This window comes from Lolium rigidum, chromosome 3 (assembly GCF_022539505.1).
Source record: "Lolium rigidum isolate FL_2022 chromosome 3, APGP_CSIRO_Lrig_0.1, whole genome shotgun sequence".
NCBI lineage: Eukaryota > Viridiplantae > Streptophyta > Magnoliopsida > Poales > Poaceae > Lolium > Lolium rigidum.
This window is the reverse complement of record NC_061510.1, coordinates 347,907,451-347,925,658: the sequence shown is the minus strand read 5'-3', so window position 1 is coordinate 347,925,658 and position 18,208 is coordinate 347,907,451. Positions and strand designations below refer to the sequence as shown.

The 18,208-nt window shown below is 47.1% G+C and overlaps 3 protein-coding genes and 2 non-coding genes across 5 annotated transcripts; 2 read left to right on the top strand and 3 right to left on the bottom strand.

Moving 5' to 3' along the window:
* Positions 1 to 596: 596 nt before the first annotated feature.
* On the bottom strand, positions 597 to 747 carry LOC124704767. Its single transcript, XR_007003657.1, has one exon. It is a non-coding gene; the product is annotated as a U4 spliceosomal RNA (small nuclear RNA).
* Positions 748 to 1,614: 867 nt separating this feature from the next.
* LOC124700246 (BTB/POZ and MATH domain-containing protein 2-like) lies at positions 1,615 to 2,933 on the top strand. Its single transcript, XM_047232402.1, has one exon. It carries the CDS (start codon positions 1,655 to 1,657, stop codon positions 2,804 to 2,806), a length of 1,152 nt encoding a protein of 383 aa, XP_047088358.1. The 5' UTR covers positions 1,615 to 1,654; the 3' UTR covers positions 2,807 to 2,933.
* Positions 2,934 to 5,630: 2,697 nt separating this feature from the next.
* LOC124697186 (probable purine permease 11) lies at positions 5,631 to 6,882 on the bottom strand. Its single transcript, XM_047229814.1, has 2 exons — positions 6,855 to 6,882; positions 5,631 to 6,757 (listed from the first exon to the last, which is right to left on the bottom strand). Exons 1-2 carry the CDS (start codon positions 6,880 to 6,882, stop codon positions 5,631 to 5,633), a joined length of 1,155 nt encoding a protein of 384 aa, XP_047085770.1.
* Positions 6,883 to 8,601: 1,719 nt separating this feature from the next.
* LOC124704768 lies at positions 8,602 to 8,750 on the bottom strand. The gene has a single exon (XR_007003658.1). It is a non-coding gene; the product is annotated as a U4 spliceosomal RNA (small nuclear RNA).
* An 823-nt stretch (positions 8,751 to 9,573) lies between these two features.
* LOC124700244 (BTB/POZ and MATH domain-containing protein 2-like) lies at positions 9,574 to 11,012 on the top strand. The gene has a single exon (XM_047232401.1). It carries the CDS (start codon positions 9,650 to 9,652, stop codon positions 10,799 to 10,801), a length of 1,152 nt encoding a protein of 383 aa, XP_047088357.1. The 5' UTR covers positions 9,574 to 9,649; the 3' UTR covers positions 10,802 to 11,012.
* Positions 11,013 to 18,208: the final 7,196 nt, after the last annotated feature.

The window sequence follows — 18,208 nt, the reverse complement described above, 5'->3', positions numbered from 1 at the left end:
GGGGCTTGAGATGACACCAGTCAGGGAGGAACCAAAGGTCTTGCGGCAAGGTGCCACCCAACTCCTGGAAGGGGCAAAAACCTTAAACTTCAGGGCATCATAGATTCATAGCTACATCCTAGGAGTTATCTCTGACTCTGAATAATAGAGCAAATGGACGCCCATGACTTGAAATTAACAAACAATTAAGCAAACTTTTGCTAAATTAACATGACATTATATAATAATCAGGACATCCGTGGATGAATAGATTTGTCAATGGCTGAGAAATTGTTAAAGTCAGCAAAAAAAAAATCTACTGCTTTCAACATAGGAATTTAGGGAAGACTAAAGAGTAATAGAGGCCTTAGATGAAACTCATTTTTAGCATATACATGATACATCTTGCAGAAACTATTGTACCTAGCATGTTCAAATCACCTTGCACAAGAAGAAGCCGCAAGATCAGGAAGCATCCAACGACCACTGTCCATAAACGAGGAGTCCAGTTCAGATGATTTTGTTCAAAAATCCAAAATACATTTAAGGAAGCCCTAAGAAACACATATTTCAAATTTCTATGGGCAAGTAATAAATATTTAATTTATGAATTGTAGGACTTTACCCTCTCCGAAGAAAGGGAGCCCTTCCAGAAATTCTCAGTGACCCGTGAGGGCCAAAGAGGGGATTTGGAAATAGTTTTCAACCAGCAATTGACGCGCCTCGGTATAACCTCACTAGCTGCGTCATTGCCCCAAGCGCAAAGATGCTTTCTCCCGATCGCCCACCTCCCCATTTTATACCCAGCCTCACCTGTCACGCGCCTATCGCCAACCGAGGTGGGACAAAAGAAATTCAACAGCCGGAGAACACAGCTGCGCACAGTCTCGCTCTTCTCATGGGCCGGGAATGTGGAAATGGAAGCTCACTATCGGGCCCGTCTAGCTAATCGTAGTGCTATGCTACTAGGCGCGATCAAACCAGAAAAGGACGGAAAAAAATTACCCGCATACGGTGACCCGCCGCCGCCGCCGCTGCCTCCCGCCGGCAACAGCCGCAAGAGCCCTGCCGCCTGGACTGTTCCCGGTCTCCTCCAGGCGGACTCCTCTGCAAAGAGATTGCTCGCCGCGGCTGCTCTGTATCGAGTCCGACGCCGCCTCCAGCCCGGAGTTGTCTGCACCGAGCTTGCCGCCTCCGGCCCGAGCACCTCCTCCCGCCCTACAAGCTTCTCCAAATCCGAGCACGCCTTCTACAGCCGAGCACCAGCCAGGAGCTCCACCGCTCTCTCCCCCGGTGAGCTGCCGACCTACTCACTGATATATGCCACTGTAACCTTATTTCTATGTCCCCTATTAGCTGATTTGTAGTACTACTGTATTAAACAAATGTTGTGATTTGTATGTCCCCTCTTAGCTGATTTGTAGTACTCCTGTATTAAAACAAATGTTGACGGGATTTTCTTAGGAGAGCACAGAAGTTATGCTAATACAAACAGGAATGACATGAATCTCCTACACCAACTCTCTACGCAGGCAGCACAGACCAGCGAGTGGAGCGTCGTCTCAAGCAGCGGGAGGTTGACCAGGTTTGCCCCCAGCCTCAGCTCACCCATCTCAGCTCCAGAATTTGGAATGTGAGTAGTGACAGGACTTTGGATCGAATCACAGATTTCGTCATGTCATCATTCGCCGGTCTCTCCGTTGTCACCAACGGAAAGCACTGCACCACGACGGCCATCGATGCCGGCATGGACAGTGGGTACCACCTGCTTGTGGTCAAAGACTACTTGCGCACCGTACAAGAGGTGCCCAACGGCAAGAGCATCTTCTCTGGGCATTTCATGGTAGGAGGACATAAATGGCGCATCAGCTACCACCCAAATGGCAAGCAGCCAAGTTGTGCCGACTTCATTTCTCTCGGTCTTCGCCTTGTCGATGACGATGTTGAAGAGGCTGTGAAGGCCAAGTTCATGTTTAGCTTCGTCGACCAGGTTGAGAAGCAAAAGCCAAAGGAATTTTTTGCAAATCAAACATGCATCTTCCCCGTCAAAGGTTATTGTTGGGGCTCCTTGAAGTTTATGAAAAGAGATGCCCTTGAACGGTCAGCTCATCTAAAGGCTGATTGTTTCACCATCCGGATTGACATCATGGTCTGCAATGATCTCACCACACAGCAGGACGTCGTTGGCACCCTGTCTGGCATAGGCCAACATTTCAAAATTCTACTTCAAGATAAGGTGGGTTGTGATGTCACATTTGAGGTCAGTGGTGAGACGTTCCTTGCACACCGGTGTGTGCTTGCAGCCCGATCTAAAGTTTTCAGGGCACAGTTCTTTGGCCCCATGGCACAGGGTATCACGTCCAATGCCATACAGATCAAAGACATGGATGCAAAAGTGTTTGCGGCTATGCTTAGCTTCATCTACTCAGACTCGTTTCCTCAGATGGAGGAGAACAAAGCACAAGCTGTCCAAGGACAAGAAGAGGAAGCAGCAAAGCTTGTTACGTGGCTGCAGGACTTGTTTGTAGCGTCAGACAGATATGATATCCAGCAGCTCAAGTTCTTATGTGAAAAGAAGTTGTTCGACCTCATAGGTGTGAGCTCCGTGGCCTGCACTCTAGCTCTAGCTGAGCGACACAACTGCCACGGATTGAAGGATGCGTGCTTGACGTTTATCCAAGTCCAATCTCCCAAGTGTTTGGAAAAGGTAATGGAGACTGGTGGCTGGGAGCTTATAGTTACGACCTATCCCTCTATTTTGAAGGAGATCATTGCCAAGGTTGCGTCCAATCAGAAGGACAAGAAGAGGAAGTATGAAAGTATGTAATGCAAGACCTGAAGTAATACTACTATGCATATATGGGATAGGACCCTCTAGGTAGATGGTAGTCTGTGTGTCTTGCTTTTGTTTCATCATGTCGTTTGCCTATATGCTGAACCAGAAAGATCCAATATATGGGCAAATGTGAACGTCTGTAGTTTCAGGTGTAAGCATCAACATTGATCTGTCCAAGTAACCTAGCTAGTCGTTTCTCTGTGCATTGTTTCGTATATTGTTGCTTTGTGCCTTCCCTGTCATGTGGAATGAAGTAAGTAAATAGGTTATGCCGCTTTGCTGATTGGATGTAATTATGCTAGCAATATAATTAGTACACGTGACTGGCAATAGGTCATGTTCATCATCTTCAGCCATGTGTTTCTTCCACGCCGGCGGTGTTTCTTCCACGCCGTCCAACGGCCACTACGGGGTCTCACCGACGCCGACATCGTTGAGGTCACGCCACAAGCACGCGCGTCGCCGCTTGGTCGCCTCCACGGCAACATCGTCGTCACCCATGGTCCTCCATCGTGGGGCCCACCTGGCAGTGACTACTAGCGCCCAGTTCGCTAGCCAAACCGAGCTACACCGAGCTTTTGCAATGCGTGAGCCAAGCTCATTTTCCCAGCTCGCAGCGCCAACGAGCCAGCCCGTGCCGAGCTGAAAAATAGCGAGCCAAACAGCAGCTCCACTGAGCCGGATCCAGCGGAGCGACCGTTTGTGTCCGCCCTGACCGAAAATGCGTCGTGCACCACCTCCAGCGGCGCGATGCAAAGTGACCGGGCCGTCCGCAGAGACGGAAACCTGGCCCATGCGCCAGGTTTCCGTCTCTGCGGACGCTGCCGCGGACGCGCAGTCCGCTCGGTCCTCGCACGGGCCCGCCTGGCAGCGGCACAACTGCTTCGTCTTCCGCAGCATTACTTCCGGGCGGCGCGCTGCAGCCTTTGCAGGGCCACGTTAATGGCGTGTCTCGGCTTCCGCGAGCGTGCGCAGCTAGTAGACGTTGCACTGGCAGGCCATTGAAGGCGAGATGGCGTCGGAGCCTTTTAAATGGACGCTGCCGGCGGCCATTTCCACGACCAAACCATTGCCAAATCCCACATTATCCACCCCACCGACGCCATGGGAAAGAAAAGCTGGCCGTTTCGCAAGACGAAGAACGACCAGGAAACAACCAAGAGGCTAGCGGCTCGCGTTCCGGCAAAAAGGCACGGGTCGGCCGGTACGTCCGCGTTGACCTCACGTGGCAGCTATGGGAAGAAAACCGGCCGGTGCCATGGCCGGACGCGAACTTGCCGGGAGGGGGCTGGTACCTGAACTCGCGGCGCGTGCCGTCCCCCCCCCCCGTGCCGCGCGAGAGCCGAGAGCGGCGGGACGAGGTGCGCCGCCGCCGAGCGATCTTGCCGCCGGATCCGCGGGAGGATCAGGCGTACGCGCTGAACTCCTACAACTGGATTTCATTCGGGACGTGGGAGTTCGACGCGCGCCGCCGCGCTGGCTACCTCGGCGACGTGGACTTCTTCGACCGAGAGATCGCCGCAGAAGAAGAAGAGAACGACCAGGAGGACGAGGACGCGGACGAGGACGTCGACATGGTCGACTACGACCACGACGACGGCGGGCCGGCGTGGGATCCGGAGACCCAGCCACCGGACCTTTCCGAGGATGAGGCCATTTCCATGGCACTGGCCAACAGCACGCAGGACGAGCTCAACGAGCTCGCTTTGTGGGAGGGATCGCAATCCGGTACGCGCGAGTCGGCGCTCGCGCGGGGAGACCGGCGACTCCTCCGGCAACGCCGACGCGTTCCAACGACCGCGCTCCGCCTCGCTGCTCCGGCGTGGGATCCCCGGCCACAGCCTCCTGCCCATGCGGCGGTACCTCCTCCACCGCCGGCGTACGAGCTTCCATGGCCGACGCCGGAGTTCATTGACCTCGTCAGCGACGACGACCAGTAGGCAGCAGCAACTTTTAGCACGCCTTTATGGCTTTTTTATGTTTTTTATTAATGTAAATTATGGTTGCATGAATGAAAAAAGAATTATGCGTCGCGCCGCTGGAGCCACCCCCCCCGACGCAAACGGACGCCCGGACGGTTTCGACCATTTGGGCCGACGCAAACGGATACGACGCGTCCGTTTCGACGTCCGAAATACGTCGCGCCGCTGGAGATGCCCTTAGTCCCTAATCACATGTGCAATGAATGGGCAGAAGAAGGTCTCTTCCAAGGCTACCTATGGTTCTACGACGCCGCCAATATATTATTATCTTAAAGAACTTAATAAGCAACTCGTGAGCGCTGCAAGGAGTTGATGGATTTCTTCGGGATGAAAACCTATGGTCTTTGATCAGGGCGATGACGATGCTTGTACATTGTTCCCTTCTTGAAGGTATCGTTTTTGGAGTTGACGGATTTATGGTGTTGTTTTGGTGGCGATTTGTCCGCTGCTGCAAGGAATTGGTTACTTAGCGAGACTTTTTTTTGGCTGTGTGCATCTGTATTGCTATTATTGTATTTAGTATCTTTGCATATTAATATATTCCATTTATTGAAGAAAAAAACTCGTGGGCGCTCGAGAGCACATAACAAACAGGGCCAAACAATTATGTTAGCCTGTTGTTCATAACAATCTTAACGATCTGAGTTTTAACAATCACGAGTTTAACGACCCAAGCTTTAGCGAGCCAAGTAGCTTATTGGTCCAGCCATTGGAGCGGCAACACTTCAACCATGGGTCATATTATCTCGCATGACGCCCCCAACCAAGACGTCATTAGCATGGCCTCCCCGGGCGTCATGTAAAGAGACCATTTTTTTTTTCTTTGTCCATTTTCACGTTCCGCGGGCTGTTGTTTGTGGTCGGCTTTCGCAGCTAGGTAGTATCTTCTTAAGCTTGACACCATCAAGGTAGCTCTGGTAAACGTACGACAAGAACCCCCATACAGCTATGAGCATTGCTAGAACCTTGGTCCCGTCCATCCGGTCACGGAGAAAGATAACCGCGATGACTGGTGACAGAGCCATACCCGCGGTGCTGATCACGTTGGTGAAGAGCGACGACACCGCCGCGACGAGCCCCATCATGCCCGTCATGGTCAGTTGCCACGATATGGCCGTCCATACCAGATTCATGGCGTAGGACACCTTGCCTTTCTTGTAACCATGCATCTCCCCGGCCAGCGTGCTCCACTCCCCCGAGATGAAGAGCCCGGCCACCGACACGCAGGCCGCGGCAGTGTTGCTCCAGAACTGCATCTTCACCGCGTCGTGGAAGGTGCCGCTCCTGAGCACCTTGTCGAACGTGAGCTGCGTCAAGGACAGGACCAGGGAGAAGATCGCGGATGCCGACAGCGCCAGCAAGAACCCGGCCAGAAACTTCCCCTGCGGCACGCTGCTGTTGGTCCCGTCAGAGGCGTGGCCCACGCCGACGAGCGCGGCGGAGAAGCTGATCACCACGACGGAGTTGAGTACGAGGGCGGTGAACTTGTGCTTGTTCAGCAAGTAGGAGAAGACGGCGTTGAAGGAGAGCTGGGTCGCGCAGATGAGAGAGTACGTGGACATTGGCAGGTACAGAAGGCCGTAGGAGTGCATCAAGTTGCTGCCGGCCAGGAGGACCCCGAAACCGGCGTAGATCGCCGATATCTTTCGGAGCGGCGGCCGGGCCACCGTGGAGGACTTGGGCCGACGGAAGTAGAGGAGCAGCGGGATGGCGAGGGGCGTGCCGCAGGACTGCACCACCGTCGCCATCCACAAGCTAGCGCCGCCCTGGTCGTAGTAGATCCTGCCGAGGAGCGTCGCCACGCTCTCTCCAGCGACGACGAACACGATGTTCACAAGGACGAGCGCCCACCATTGTAGGCGCTCCGATGTCAACCGCGCCGCGGTTGAAGGAGATGAGCCCTTGTCATTGTCAGCTAACTGTCCATCTTCCCCGGCATCTTCTGGCCCACGTAGGACACCTGCATGACCGATTGGTTCGGTTAAGTTCAGAACTGTTCTACCTACCAATCAGTTTGCACAAAGAATTGCAGAAGCAAGATGTTTGCAGAGACTGACCTGCGATCTGCAGCTGAATTTCAGCCATACGACGGTCTGTATCTTCGAAATGTGAATTCCTGAAAATGATATGCAAGTATGCAACAGAGATTTTACGCCCTGAACTACAAATCTGATCCCATTGCCTACGGATACGTAAGTGATTGACCGATCGTCCTCCTATAAAGAAATGACAGTGCTCCAGGATTTTGTATAAGTCAGAGGGCCTAGTACTGAACGTGTTGCGCACAAGTTCTTTTCATTGAATTGAATAATAAACAAGGAAAGGGAAAAACATGCCAGCGGACGAAAGTAGGAAAAGACAAGTCAATCAATTTTCATTTGGACTGCTGGAAATAGGCTATTAATTCAAAAGCATTGTGGCTCTCGCATTTAAATGCGAGGGCATCTTCTGTCGTCTTTACTTTTGTGAGAGATATTAGAATCATTTTTATTGTGTCAAAAGTGATCAAGAAACAGGTTCAAAAATTTATGGACATTTATACTTTGTCATTTAAAATAATATAAATGTTTAGTGATTCACATAAAATATGTTCGATCGCATCGCAAGAGAACCGTACAAACTCACCAGCCATAACATTTTCTAAAGGCATGTGCTTTAGTAGACCCCCCCCCCCCGCCTCCCAAAAAATTACAACCCACGAAAGCCCTACGGCCCGTATCAACCTTGCGCATGTTTCGCCTGGCGTCAGCGGGAGCTCAAAACACACATCAGTATAAAAGCCTCCTCGTGCTGCGTCGCCTCCCCACGGTCCCCTTTTTTCCTCAAATCTAGCAAAAAAAACCGAGCTCTCCCACCGCTATTCTCCTCTAGCAACCGCCTCTCTCACTCCCCGCAAACCCCCTCTCCCGGCCGGGAATTAAGCTAGTTAGCACAGGAGCCGATGCCTCCGCAGATCTAGAGGAGGAGAAGTAGGTGGTCCGCGTGAGATGTCGTGGGGGAAGCTCCCGGAGTTGATGGCGGTGTGGATAGTGTTGCAGCAGCTGTAGCCGCGGTGCACGTTCCCGAGGCGGATATGAAGGGGAAGAAAGCAATGGGGAGTGTGACTTGCCCGTCGCAGATTTGGAGGGGGCGGATGCGGCCGCGGCGTCCTGGGCTCATTGCTGCTTCCTGGCGACGCGGCCGTCGATGAGGCGGAGGCATGTAGCTCGGACGCAATTTTATCCCCATGTGGTTTAGATAGCAAGGAAAGAATTGAATTAGTTGCTGATCTAGTGTGTGAATTCTGTATTTGATTTTAGGCTTAGATTTTACTTGTTGATTTTACGGACTGGTTTTAGGGTTTGAGAACATTCCAATTTAGTGTAGTGCATGAATCGAAGGAAATATTTAAATTAAACTACAAACTGCATCAGCTTCATACACTCTAAGATCTTCACATAATTGCTGAAGGTTCAGGCGTGATTGCAAGATCAAAGCCTAAAATCAACAAGCTGTACAAATTTGGGTCATGGCGTCGATGCAAGCTGTGCAAGAACTCTTTCCCACATTTGTGTAGACATCCTTCTCGTCGTCATCTCGAGGGAACGAACCAAGCAAGTTCGTGGGACCGCAATCAGCAGAATCAGTCATTTGCAAGTCTTGATTACTACATTCCTTAAGAAAGAGAGCCAGAATTTCTACAAATTTCGCTAGACAAGTGAAAAATATTGAATTTATGAATTGCAGGGCTTTACCCTCCCCGAAGGAAATTAGGAGCCCTTTCAGAAATTCTCAGTGGCCCCGGAGGGCCAAAGAGGGGGTTTGGGCCCTCCCCGAAGGAAATTAGGAGCCCTTTCTGAAATTCTCAGTGGCCCTGGAGGGCCAAAGAGGGGGTTTGGAAATAGTTTTCAACCAGCAATTGACGCGCCTCGGTATAACCTCACTAGCTGCGTCATTGCCCCAAGCGCAAAGATGCTTTCTATTGTGCGCCCACCTCCCCATTTTATACCCAGTTTCGCCTGTCCCGCCTACCTCGCCAAGCGATGTGGGACAAAAGAAACTCAACAACCAGAGGGAGAACACAGCTGCGCACAGGCTCGCTTTTCTCATGGGCCGGTAATGTGGAAATGGAAGTTACCTATCGGGCCCGTCTAGCTAATCGTAGTGCTATGCTACTAGGCGCGTCCAAAACAGAAAAAGGACGGAGAAAAATTACCCGCATACACTGACCCGCCGCCGCCGCCGCCTCCGCCTCCGCCTCCCTCGCTGCCTCCCGCCGGCACCAGCCGCAAGAGCCCTGCCGCCTGGACTGTTCCCCGTCTCCTCCAGGCGGAATCCTCTGCAAAGAGATTGCTCGCCGCGGCTGCTCTGTATCGAGTCCGACGCCGCCTCCGGCCCGAGCACCTCCTCCCGCCCTACAAGCTTCTCCAAATCCAAGCACGCCTTCTACAGCCCAAGCACGCCCTCCAGCCGAGCACCAGCCAGGAGCTCCACCGCTCTCTCCCCCGGTGAGCTGCCGACCTACTCACCGATATATGCCACTGTAACCTTATTAGCTGATTTTTATATACCCAACTGTTGTGATTTGTATGTCCGCTCTTAGCTGCTTTGTACTAGTACGGAGTACTACTGTCTTAAACAAATGTTGACGGGATTTTCCTAGGAGAGCACAGAAGTTATGCTAATACAAACAGGAATGACATGAATCTCCTACACCAACTCTCTACGCAGGCCGCACAGACCACCGAGTGGAGCGTCGTCTCAAGCAGCGGGAGGTGACCAGGTTTGCCCCCAGCCTCAGCTCACCCATCTCAGCTCCAGAATTTGGAATGTGAGTAGTGACAGGACTTTGGATCGAATCGCAGCTTTCGTCATGTCATCATTCGCCGGTCTCTCCGTTGTCACCAACGGAAAGCACTGCACCACGACGGCCATCGATGCCGGCATGGGCAGTGGGTACCACCTGCTTGTGGTCAAAGACTACTTGCGCACCGTACAAGAGGTGCCCAACGGCAAGAGCATCTTCTCTGGGCATTTCATGGTAGGAGGACATAAATGGCGCATCAGCTACCACCCAAATGGCAAGCAGCCAAGTTGTGCCGACTTCATTTCTCTCGGTCTTTGCCTTGTCGACGACGATATTGAAGAGCCTGTGAAGGCGAAGTTCGTGTTTAGCTTCGTCGACCAGGTTGAGAAGCAAAAGGCAAAGGAAATTTTTGCAATTAAATCATGCAGCTTCTCTGTCAAAAGTTGTTTTTGGGGCCTCTTCAAGTTTATGAAAAGAGATGCACTTGAACGGTCAGCTCATCTAAAGGCTGATTGTTTCACCATCAGGATTGACATCATGGTCTGCAATAATCTCACCACACAACAGAACGTCGTTGGCACCCTGTCTGGCATAGGCCAACATTTCAAAATTCTACTTCAAGATAAGGTGGGTTGTGATGTCACATTTGAGGTCAGTGGTGAGACGTTCCTTGCACACCGGTGTGTGCTTGCAGCCCGATCTAAAGTTTTCAGGGCACAGTTCTTTGGCCCCATGGCACAGGGTATCACGTCCAGTGCCATACAGATCAAAGACATGGATGCAAAAGTGTTTGCGGCTATGCTTAGCTTCATCTACTCAGACTCGTTTCCTCAGATGGAGGAGAACAAAGCACAAGCTGTCCAAGGACAAGAAGAGGAAGCAGCAAAGCTTGTTACGTGGCTGCAGGACTTGTTTGTAGCGTCAGACAGATATGATATCCAGCACCTCAAGTTCTTATGTGAAAAGAAGTTGTTCAACCTCATAGGTGTGACCTCCGTGGCCTGCACTCTAGCTCTAGCTGAGCGACACAACTGCCACGGATTGAAGGATGGGTGCTTGACGTTTATCCAAGTCCAATCTCCCAAGTGTTTGGAAAAGGTAATGGAGACTGATGGCTGGGAGCTTATAGTTACGACCTATCCCTCTATTTTGAAGGAGATCATTGCCAAGGTTGCGTCCAATCAGAAGGACAACAAGAGGAAGTATGAGAGTATGTAATGCAAGACCTGAAGTAATACTGGAGTATTATGCATATATGGGATAGGATCCTCTAGGTAGATTGTAGTCTGTGTGTCTTGCTTTTGTTTCATCATGTTGTTTGCCTATATGCTGAACCAGAAATATCCAACATATGGGCAAATGTGAAGGTCTGTAGTTTCAGGTGTAAGCATCAACATTGATCTGTGCAAGTAACCTAGCTAGTCGCTTCTCTTTGCATTGTTTCGTATATTGTTGCTTTGTGCCTTCCCCTGTCAAGTAGAATGAAGTAAGTATAAATAGGTTATGCTGCTTTGCTGATTGGATGAAGAACTGGCAATAGGTCATGTTCATTATCTTCAGCCATGTGTTTTATTCTATCCACCTAAATGCTACTCCCTCTACCAAATTATAAGACTTAGCACACTGTTCTAGTAATCTAAAACGTCTTATAATTTGTTACAGAGGAAGCAGTATTTTCAGTTACTTATCTGCTTTTCATAGAAGTATTAAATTAGATGAAGATTGTTTTCTGAATAAATGGACAATTTAGAGAGTATGATCTATAAAAGTAAATAATTCTACTTGACCAAGATAGTTATGCTTGCATCTTTTTATTGTTGTTTTCGCACAACTTGACTGTTTTTTCTACTGATTCTAGTGATTTATTAGTTTCATTGATACTAACTTTCTCCTGTTTCTTGTTATTCTGGAGAAACATCTTTAGTCTAGTGTTATCTTCCAGTTTTGTTGTTCCATTCTCTAGAATTTTACATCCAGATGAAGAAAAATTTCAAAATTCTTCTGAAATTTCTGGTCGCATTCTCCCAAACTTCACATCCAGTTGGTTCTAAACTAGAAAAAACTTGTGCTCTTCTAAGTTCTTCCAGTTCAAAAATCGTAGACAGCTACATCCAGTCCTTTTTACTTTGATGCAGGTCAACCTGGAAATATGGATAACTTTTTGATGAAGAAAGGAACTTGCTTGCCCGCCCGGAGCAAGCCTGATTCCGTCGACACCTACGACTACTTTCTTGCCTTCTCCTTATCTGCCCGCCTAGTAGAGTGTGTTTCAATTCAATTCACCATACTCCTGACTGGTTATATTCATTGGTTAGTGCATTCTTAATTTCATATCAGTCCATCATGTACGTATAAAAGATTTACAAATGTCATAAGCTTCTCAACCTGCATCTTCAGCCCCTTTGAGAATATTCAGATTGAATTTTACAAACGAATCATCTAGCAAAACCCTCGTAGCAATGCTGCAAGTCCAGATTTCACATGTTCTCATACATACACAGCTGTCCTCCTGCATCGGTTATCTTAAATTGAACTTTTGAGAATATTCAGATTGAATTTTACAAACGAATCATCTAGCAAAACCCTCGTAGCAATGCTGCCAAGTCCAGATTTCACATGTTCTCGTAGATACACAACTGTCCTCCTGCATCGGTTATCTTAAATTGAACTCTGTTGTTTTCTCCATCGCATGCACGGATACATGTGCCAAATAAAAAGCAGAGGATTGTGCAGTGCATGTTTGGTTAAAAGAATATTAGTCCGCTTGTCTAAATTGGTTGGTAACTAGTGTGATTTAAAGGATTTATGTACTATGAAACCTAGAAACTTAATTCGGCTCCTAGGTGCGTACGCTCCCTCTACCAAAAAAATTATTTTCAAGTGTCGAAATTTTTAACAAAAAATTCTACATGTACATGTCCACTATATATGTTCGTCAAGTTTCGTGAAAAACCGATATTTTTCATGGCCTATATAAAGAAGAGAAAAGTTATCCTCAGCTATGGTATATGTATGTTCGTCACTGTTTAGTCTGACCTCAGCTACAGTTATCCTCACAATTGTCAGCAACTGCTTCGTAGGCTGTTGGTTCTTCACACAATGATAATCTCTGTAGCTCTATGTCTGGGAGTTGTACGACTTGTTCTGCAGCCATGAAACAACGATAGCCTGAACGAAACCAGATCCTCTAATGTATAGAAGGGAAGTCACCGGAGGTGGTGTTTGGGCACATAGGTGCATATGAACCTATTATACAAAATGCAGAAACAATAAAATTTTAAAATATCAAAAAATTCTAAGATAAAATTTCGCGTGTATAAGACATTCTATGTTCGCACAGGAGTTTTCGGGGGAAACGAACATTTTATGTGGCCTATGTAAAAAAGACAAAAAAATCTCATGTGAATAGTCATGTGAGAACATCTAAAATTGTCTTTTTTACACGGGACATAATAAATTTTCTTCATAAAATACCTACATGTAAATGCGCAATTTTATTTCAGAATTTGTTAATATTTTGAAATGTGTTTTCATACAGTGAGTTTACATGCACCCATAAGTCGAAATGAATATCCCAGAAGTCACCATGCTACAGGATCAGCCTAGTGTAGAATGAAAAAGCAAAGTTAGGACTGTTAGAAGGTTATTTACTGGTTAAAATATAAATAATCTAAAATTGATTTTATTACACCATAATTTTGTTTATATGTGACTAATGTAAATGCATGCTGTGGATTTGTATTTTGCAAACTAATTTGAGCTATTTTAGCCTTAATGATATGGATTGAAAGAAGGAAAGTTAGGATATTGTAGCTTCTCTAACTTTGCTTCTCGGATATATTCCAGCCTGAACATCGTCCATGCTCACCTGTGAGGATGATGATGATAACAGACACTTCTGGATCCTTGGTGTCAAGTGAGATCTCATCTAAGTCCCACTTATAATGTATTTTGTTTTTTCTGGTGTAAATTTTTACACTAGACTTTAAACTAGAAAAAATAAAATATACGCTATAAGTAAAATTTCGGTGGGATCCCACCTTGACACCTTATTCTGGAGCCTCGGTGGCGAAGTTGCAGGTCTTCTTTGACCTAGTGTCGATAGGATGAGCGTATCCCACAGGAGAGATCATTCATCTGCTCGCACATTTCGTCACGCCTCAATGTCTTCGGAACCTCGCCGGGAATTTGAGTTTGTTCCACCAATTCTCCAGTTCGGAACGATCAACAGTCTGAAGCCACAGAACATGAGCAATCAGGGAGATGAAACATACTACTACGTACAAGGAAAAAAAAAAACAATTCCAATAATATAGTCAACTACGGACTATAACAAGATACCATGTTATTTGTAGTCACCATATAGCTAATATGTATAATAGTTGGCTATAAGAATGAAATACTTTACTAACATATGGCTCACCTTTCACTCTCACAAAGTGACTAGGAACATGTGTAAGAGCTGACTATTGCATAAGAGTCCACCTTTCTTCTCTCTCCCCTTCTCTCTCATCCAAATCATCTAAAATATATTATTTAATGTCTTATAGTTAGCTGACTGAACTCTATTGTACTTGCTCTAAAGAACGCATCGGGATAATACAATTGTTCGGTTAGAGTTCAATTGTTGTCTCGAAAAAAAACTAACAAAAATGCAATGGACTAAGAGCATCTCCACCGGCGCGCCCCATATAGTCGTCGACAGGGTCGCCGGCACTGCTGTATAGGGGGCGCCGGCAGTGTATCCTCTATTTTGGGGACGTTGTTCTCACACCGGCGCCTCCCAAACTGCGCCCCCAAAACTTTTTGTTTTTTACAATATTTTGAAACAACATATCAATCACATTTTATTCGTACTATATTCAATAATTCATACAATCACATAAATAGTACTTAAATTATTTGTACAATCAATCAAACAAATAGTACTTAAATTATTCATACAACCAAACAAATCACACAATCACACAAATATAAATAAAATCATGTATTGTTGGCGGCTCCTCTCCTCGCCCACAAATACGCAGCTAGATCCGCCTTAAGTTGTACATGGACACCTGCATCTCGAATTTCATTATGCATACGAAGAAAAGCGGCAAATTCTTGGGGTACATGCTCTACCTCAGCAAGTGGCCCTTGATAATCAAATGGTTGATCATCCTGCACAGGTTCGTCGCGCTCGCTCTCAATGATCATGTTATGCATGATCACACATGCGTTCACCACCTCCCACATCTGAGACTCAGACCAAGTGAGAGCAGGTACCTGACAATGACGAAACGCTGCTGAAGCACCCCAAAAGCACGCTCAACATCCTTGCGTGCTGCTTCCTGGCATGTTGCAAAATAAGCTTCCATCTTGTTTGCTGGAGAGGGAATTGTCTTCACAAATGTAGCATACGTTGGGTAGATACCATCAGCTAGATAGTACCCCTTGTTGTATGTGTGGTTGTTTACCTCAAAGTTCACGGCAGGAGCTTGTCCCTCAGCTAGCCTGGCAAACACCGGAGAGCGTTGCAACACGTTGATACCATTGTTTGTTCCTGCCATGCCAAAAGAAATGCATGCTAAATCTAAAGTGAAAGTGCATGGAGCCCCCATGTGTGGTTTTGGTAATTAATGACAATCCCTATGGACTAATGTTTGCATTGAGTTATATTTGTAGGAGTTGTCCATAGGCAATTCTTGAACCATATGTTGGCTTCAAGGTTGCAATAAGAAGAATTTGATGAAGGATATCAAGTGTCAAGTATGTCTTGAAGATGAAGATGAAGTGAGCCCTCAAGTTACTTCAAGACATCAACATGTTTGTATTAGGTTCCAATAAGAAGAAATTGATGAAGTATATCAAGTGTCAAGTATGTCTTGAAGATGAAGATGAAGTGAGCCCTAGAGTTACTTCAAGACATCAACATGATGAAGAATGAAGAAATGAAGTGCAAGTTCAAGATGAGCCATCTCGAAGAGGTCCTTTGCTTGAGTCTTGCCATCCATATGGTGATCATGGATATGTGAAGATGTGCCGAAGAAGAAGCTATCCCATGGTGGATTATGGGGGAGCAATCCACATGGTGGTCATGGTTATGTGAAGATGCGCCGAAGAAGAAGCTCTCCCATGGTGGATTATGGGGGAGCAATCCACAAGACTTCGTCAAGCAAACACAAGCAAGAAAGGCGTTCCATCTTGTTGAGGTCAAGATCGTCGTCATCGAGCTCAAGTGGAATGCGAAAGTATAAGGTTTGCTCTTGATAGGGTTTCTTTCTCACCGGTCTCATAGTGTAGTTGGAGACCGGTTTATAGTTTAGTTGCCGTACTATCAAGAGGGCTCTCGAGTGAGTAACTCGATCGTATCGTTCGGAGAGAGCTCAAACCTTTGCATCCTTGCATCATCTTTCTTGGTTGTTATTTGGACCTTATCCATGTGATGTTTTAGAGCTTGTGCTTATTCTCATGACAAGCTCTAGTTCATCGAAAACAGATTTCGCATAGATCACTTGTTGCGTTTTCGAGTTTGGTTCATCATCTTTCTTGGTTTTATTTGGATCTTATCCATGTGATGTTTTAGAGCTTGTGCTTATTCTCATGACAAGCTCTAGTTCATTGAGAATGGTTTTTGCATGGGCAACTTGTTGCATTTTCAAGATTGGATGTTTTACCGGTATGTCTTTTTTAGATAGGTCAAACCTTTCATCATTTGTTTCTATCCTCCCTTGTTGAACTATGATGGTTTCCTGCATGATCTTGTAGAGCTTGTTCCTAGCTTCAAAACAAGCCCAAGATCATCAAAATCGGAGTCCGGATGCAAAAGTTATGCCCGTTTTAGTTTTGGTGATTCTGCAGTTTTCTGGGGGCGGATAATCCGGCCCGAAGGCCAAAACATGGACAATATCCGGCCAAATATCCGGCCCGAGCCAGGGGCGATTTCGGGGGGCGGATAATCCGGCCCGAGGGCGGATTTTCCGGCACTGGGAGGCCCCAAACGGTCATATTTCGTTGGGAGGGGGTATATAAGACCCCCTTCTTCCTCCTTGGGCTGGTTGGTTCACTTTCTCTCTCTCCCCTCCATTGTTGTACTTCAAAGCTTGCCCTAGTTCTTGATTCCTCCCATGATTCTTGCATATTCTTGAGGGAAAAGAGAGAGGAGATCTAGATCTACATTTCTACCAATCAAATCCATCTCTTTGTGAGTGGAACTCTCTAGATCTTGATCTTGGTGTTCTTTGTGAATTCCTTTGTTCTTCCTTTCTTATTCCCCCAATAGCTTTTGTAGCTTTGTTGGAATTTGAGAGAGAAGGACTTGAGCATCTTTGTGGTGTTCTTGCCATTGCATTTGGTGCATCGGTTTGAGTTCTCCACGGTGATTCGTGGAGGTGAAAGCAAGAAAGTTGTTACTCTTGGGTTCTTGGAACCCTAGACGGATTCTAGGCCTTTGTGGCGGTTTGTTGGGAGCCTCCGATTAAGTTGTGGATGTGTGCCCCAATCTTTGTGTAAGGCCCGGTTTCCGCCTCGAAGGAAATCCCTTAGTGGAACCGTGACCTAGGCCTTTGTGGCGAGGGTCACCGGAGATTTAGGTGAGGCGCCTTCGTGGCGTTCGGTTTGTGGTGTGAGTACCGCATCTTGGGGTGAGGCCTTTGTGGCGTTGGTGTGCATCGAGCAACCACACCTCAAGGTGAGCCTCTTGTGGCGTTCGGGAGCACTAAGCAACCGCACCTCTCCACCGGAGATTAGCACTCGCAAGAGTGTGAACTCCGGGATAAATCATCGTCTCCCGCGTGCCTCGGTTATCTCTATACCCGAGCTCTTTACTTATGCACTTTACCTTGTGATAGACATCGTGCTTGAAGTTATATATCTTGCTATCACATAGTTGCTTGTATTGCTTAGCATAAGTTTGTATATCTTGCTATCACATAGTTGCTTGTATTGCTTAGAATAAGTTGTTGGTGCACATAGGTGAACAATAGTATATAGGCTTTCGGCTTGACAAAGTAAACGCTAGTTTTATTCCGCATTTGTTAAGCCCATCTCGTAAAAGTTTTAAATCGCCTATTCACCCCCCCCCCCTCTAGGCGACATCCGTGTCCTTTCAATTGGTATCAGAGCAAGGTCTCTCATTCTTAGGCTTCACCGCCTTGAGAGTAAAGATGTCGGCTAGGGGATTAGCGCACAATAACTTGTTTATATTTGATGGTACAAATTATGATCTATGGAAAATTTATGTGCTTAATATTTTGCGGCGTATGTCCCCGGACATGGAGCGATTTCTTGACATGGTTTTTTCTTCTCCTAAGGATCCTCAAAATTTATCTCTTGAGGAGGAGAAAAACTCTTGTCTCGATGCTCTTGCTTCTCATGTGTTTTCCATTGTTGTGAGCAATGTAGTTACTTCTTCAATCATGCCTTTTGGGAGCGCTCATGAATTATGGACAAAGCTTCAAGATAAATATGATGTGTCCAATATTATTGAGGATGATTGTATTGCTTCCACTTCCGGTCGTGATGAGTTCTCATCTTCATCCACTTCACCGAAGTGTGGTAAGACACAAGGTAATGATATGGTGAGTGGTGATGAAAATTGCAATGTTGATATTGAGCTTACTATTGATGATTCTTCATCTCTATCTC

Excerpts from the sequence above, each read along its gene's own strand:
- LOC124700246 (XM_047232402.1), top strand. The coding sequence starts at position 1,655 with ATGTCATCATTCGCCGGTCTCTCCGTTGTCACCAACGGAAAGCACTGC.
- LOC124697186 (XM_047229814.1), bottom strand. The coding sequence starts at position 6,882 with ATGGCTGAAATTCAGCTGCAGATCGCAG. Across the intron at positions 6,758-6,854 it reads AATTCAGCTGCAGATCGCAG|GTGTCCTACGTGGGCCAGAA; the intron begins GTCAGTCTCTGC and ends TCGGTCATGCAG.
- LOC124700244 (XM_047232401.1), top strand. The coding sequence starts at position 9,650 with ATGTCATCATTCGCCGGTCTCTCCGTTGTCACCAACGGAAAGCACTGC.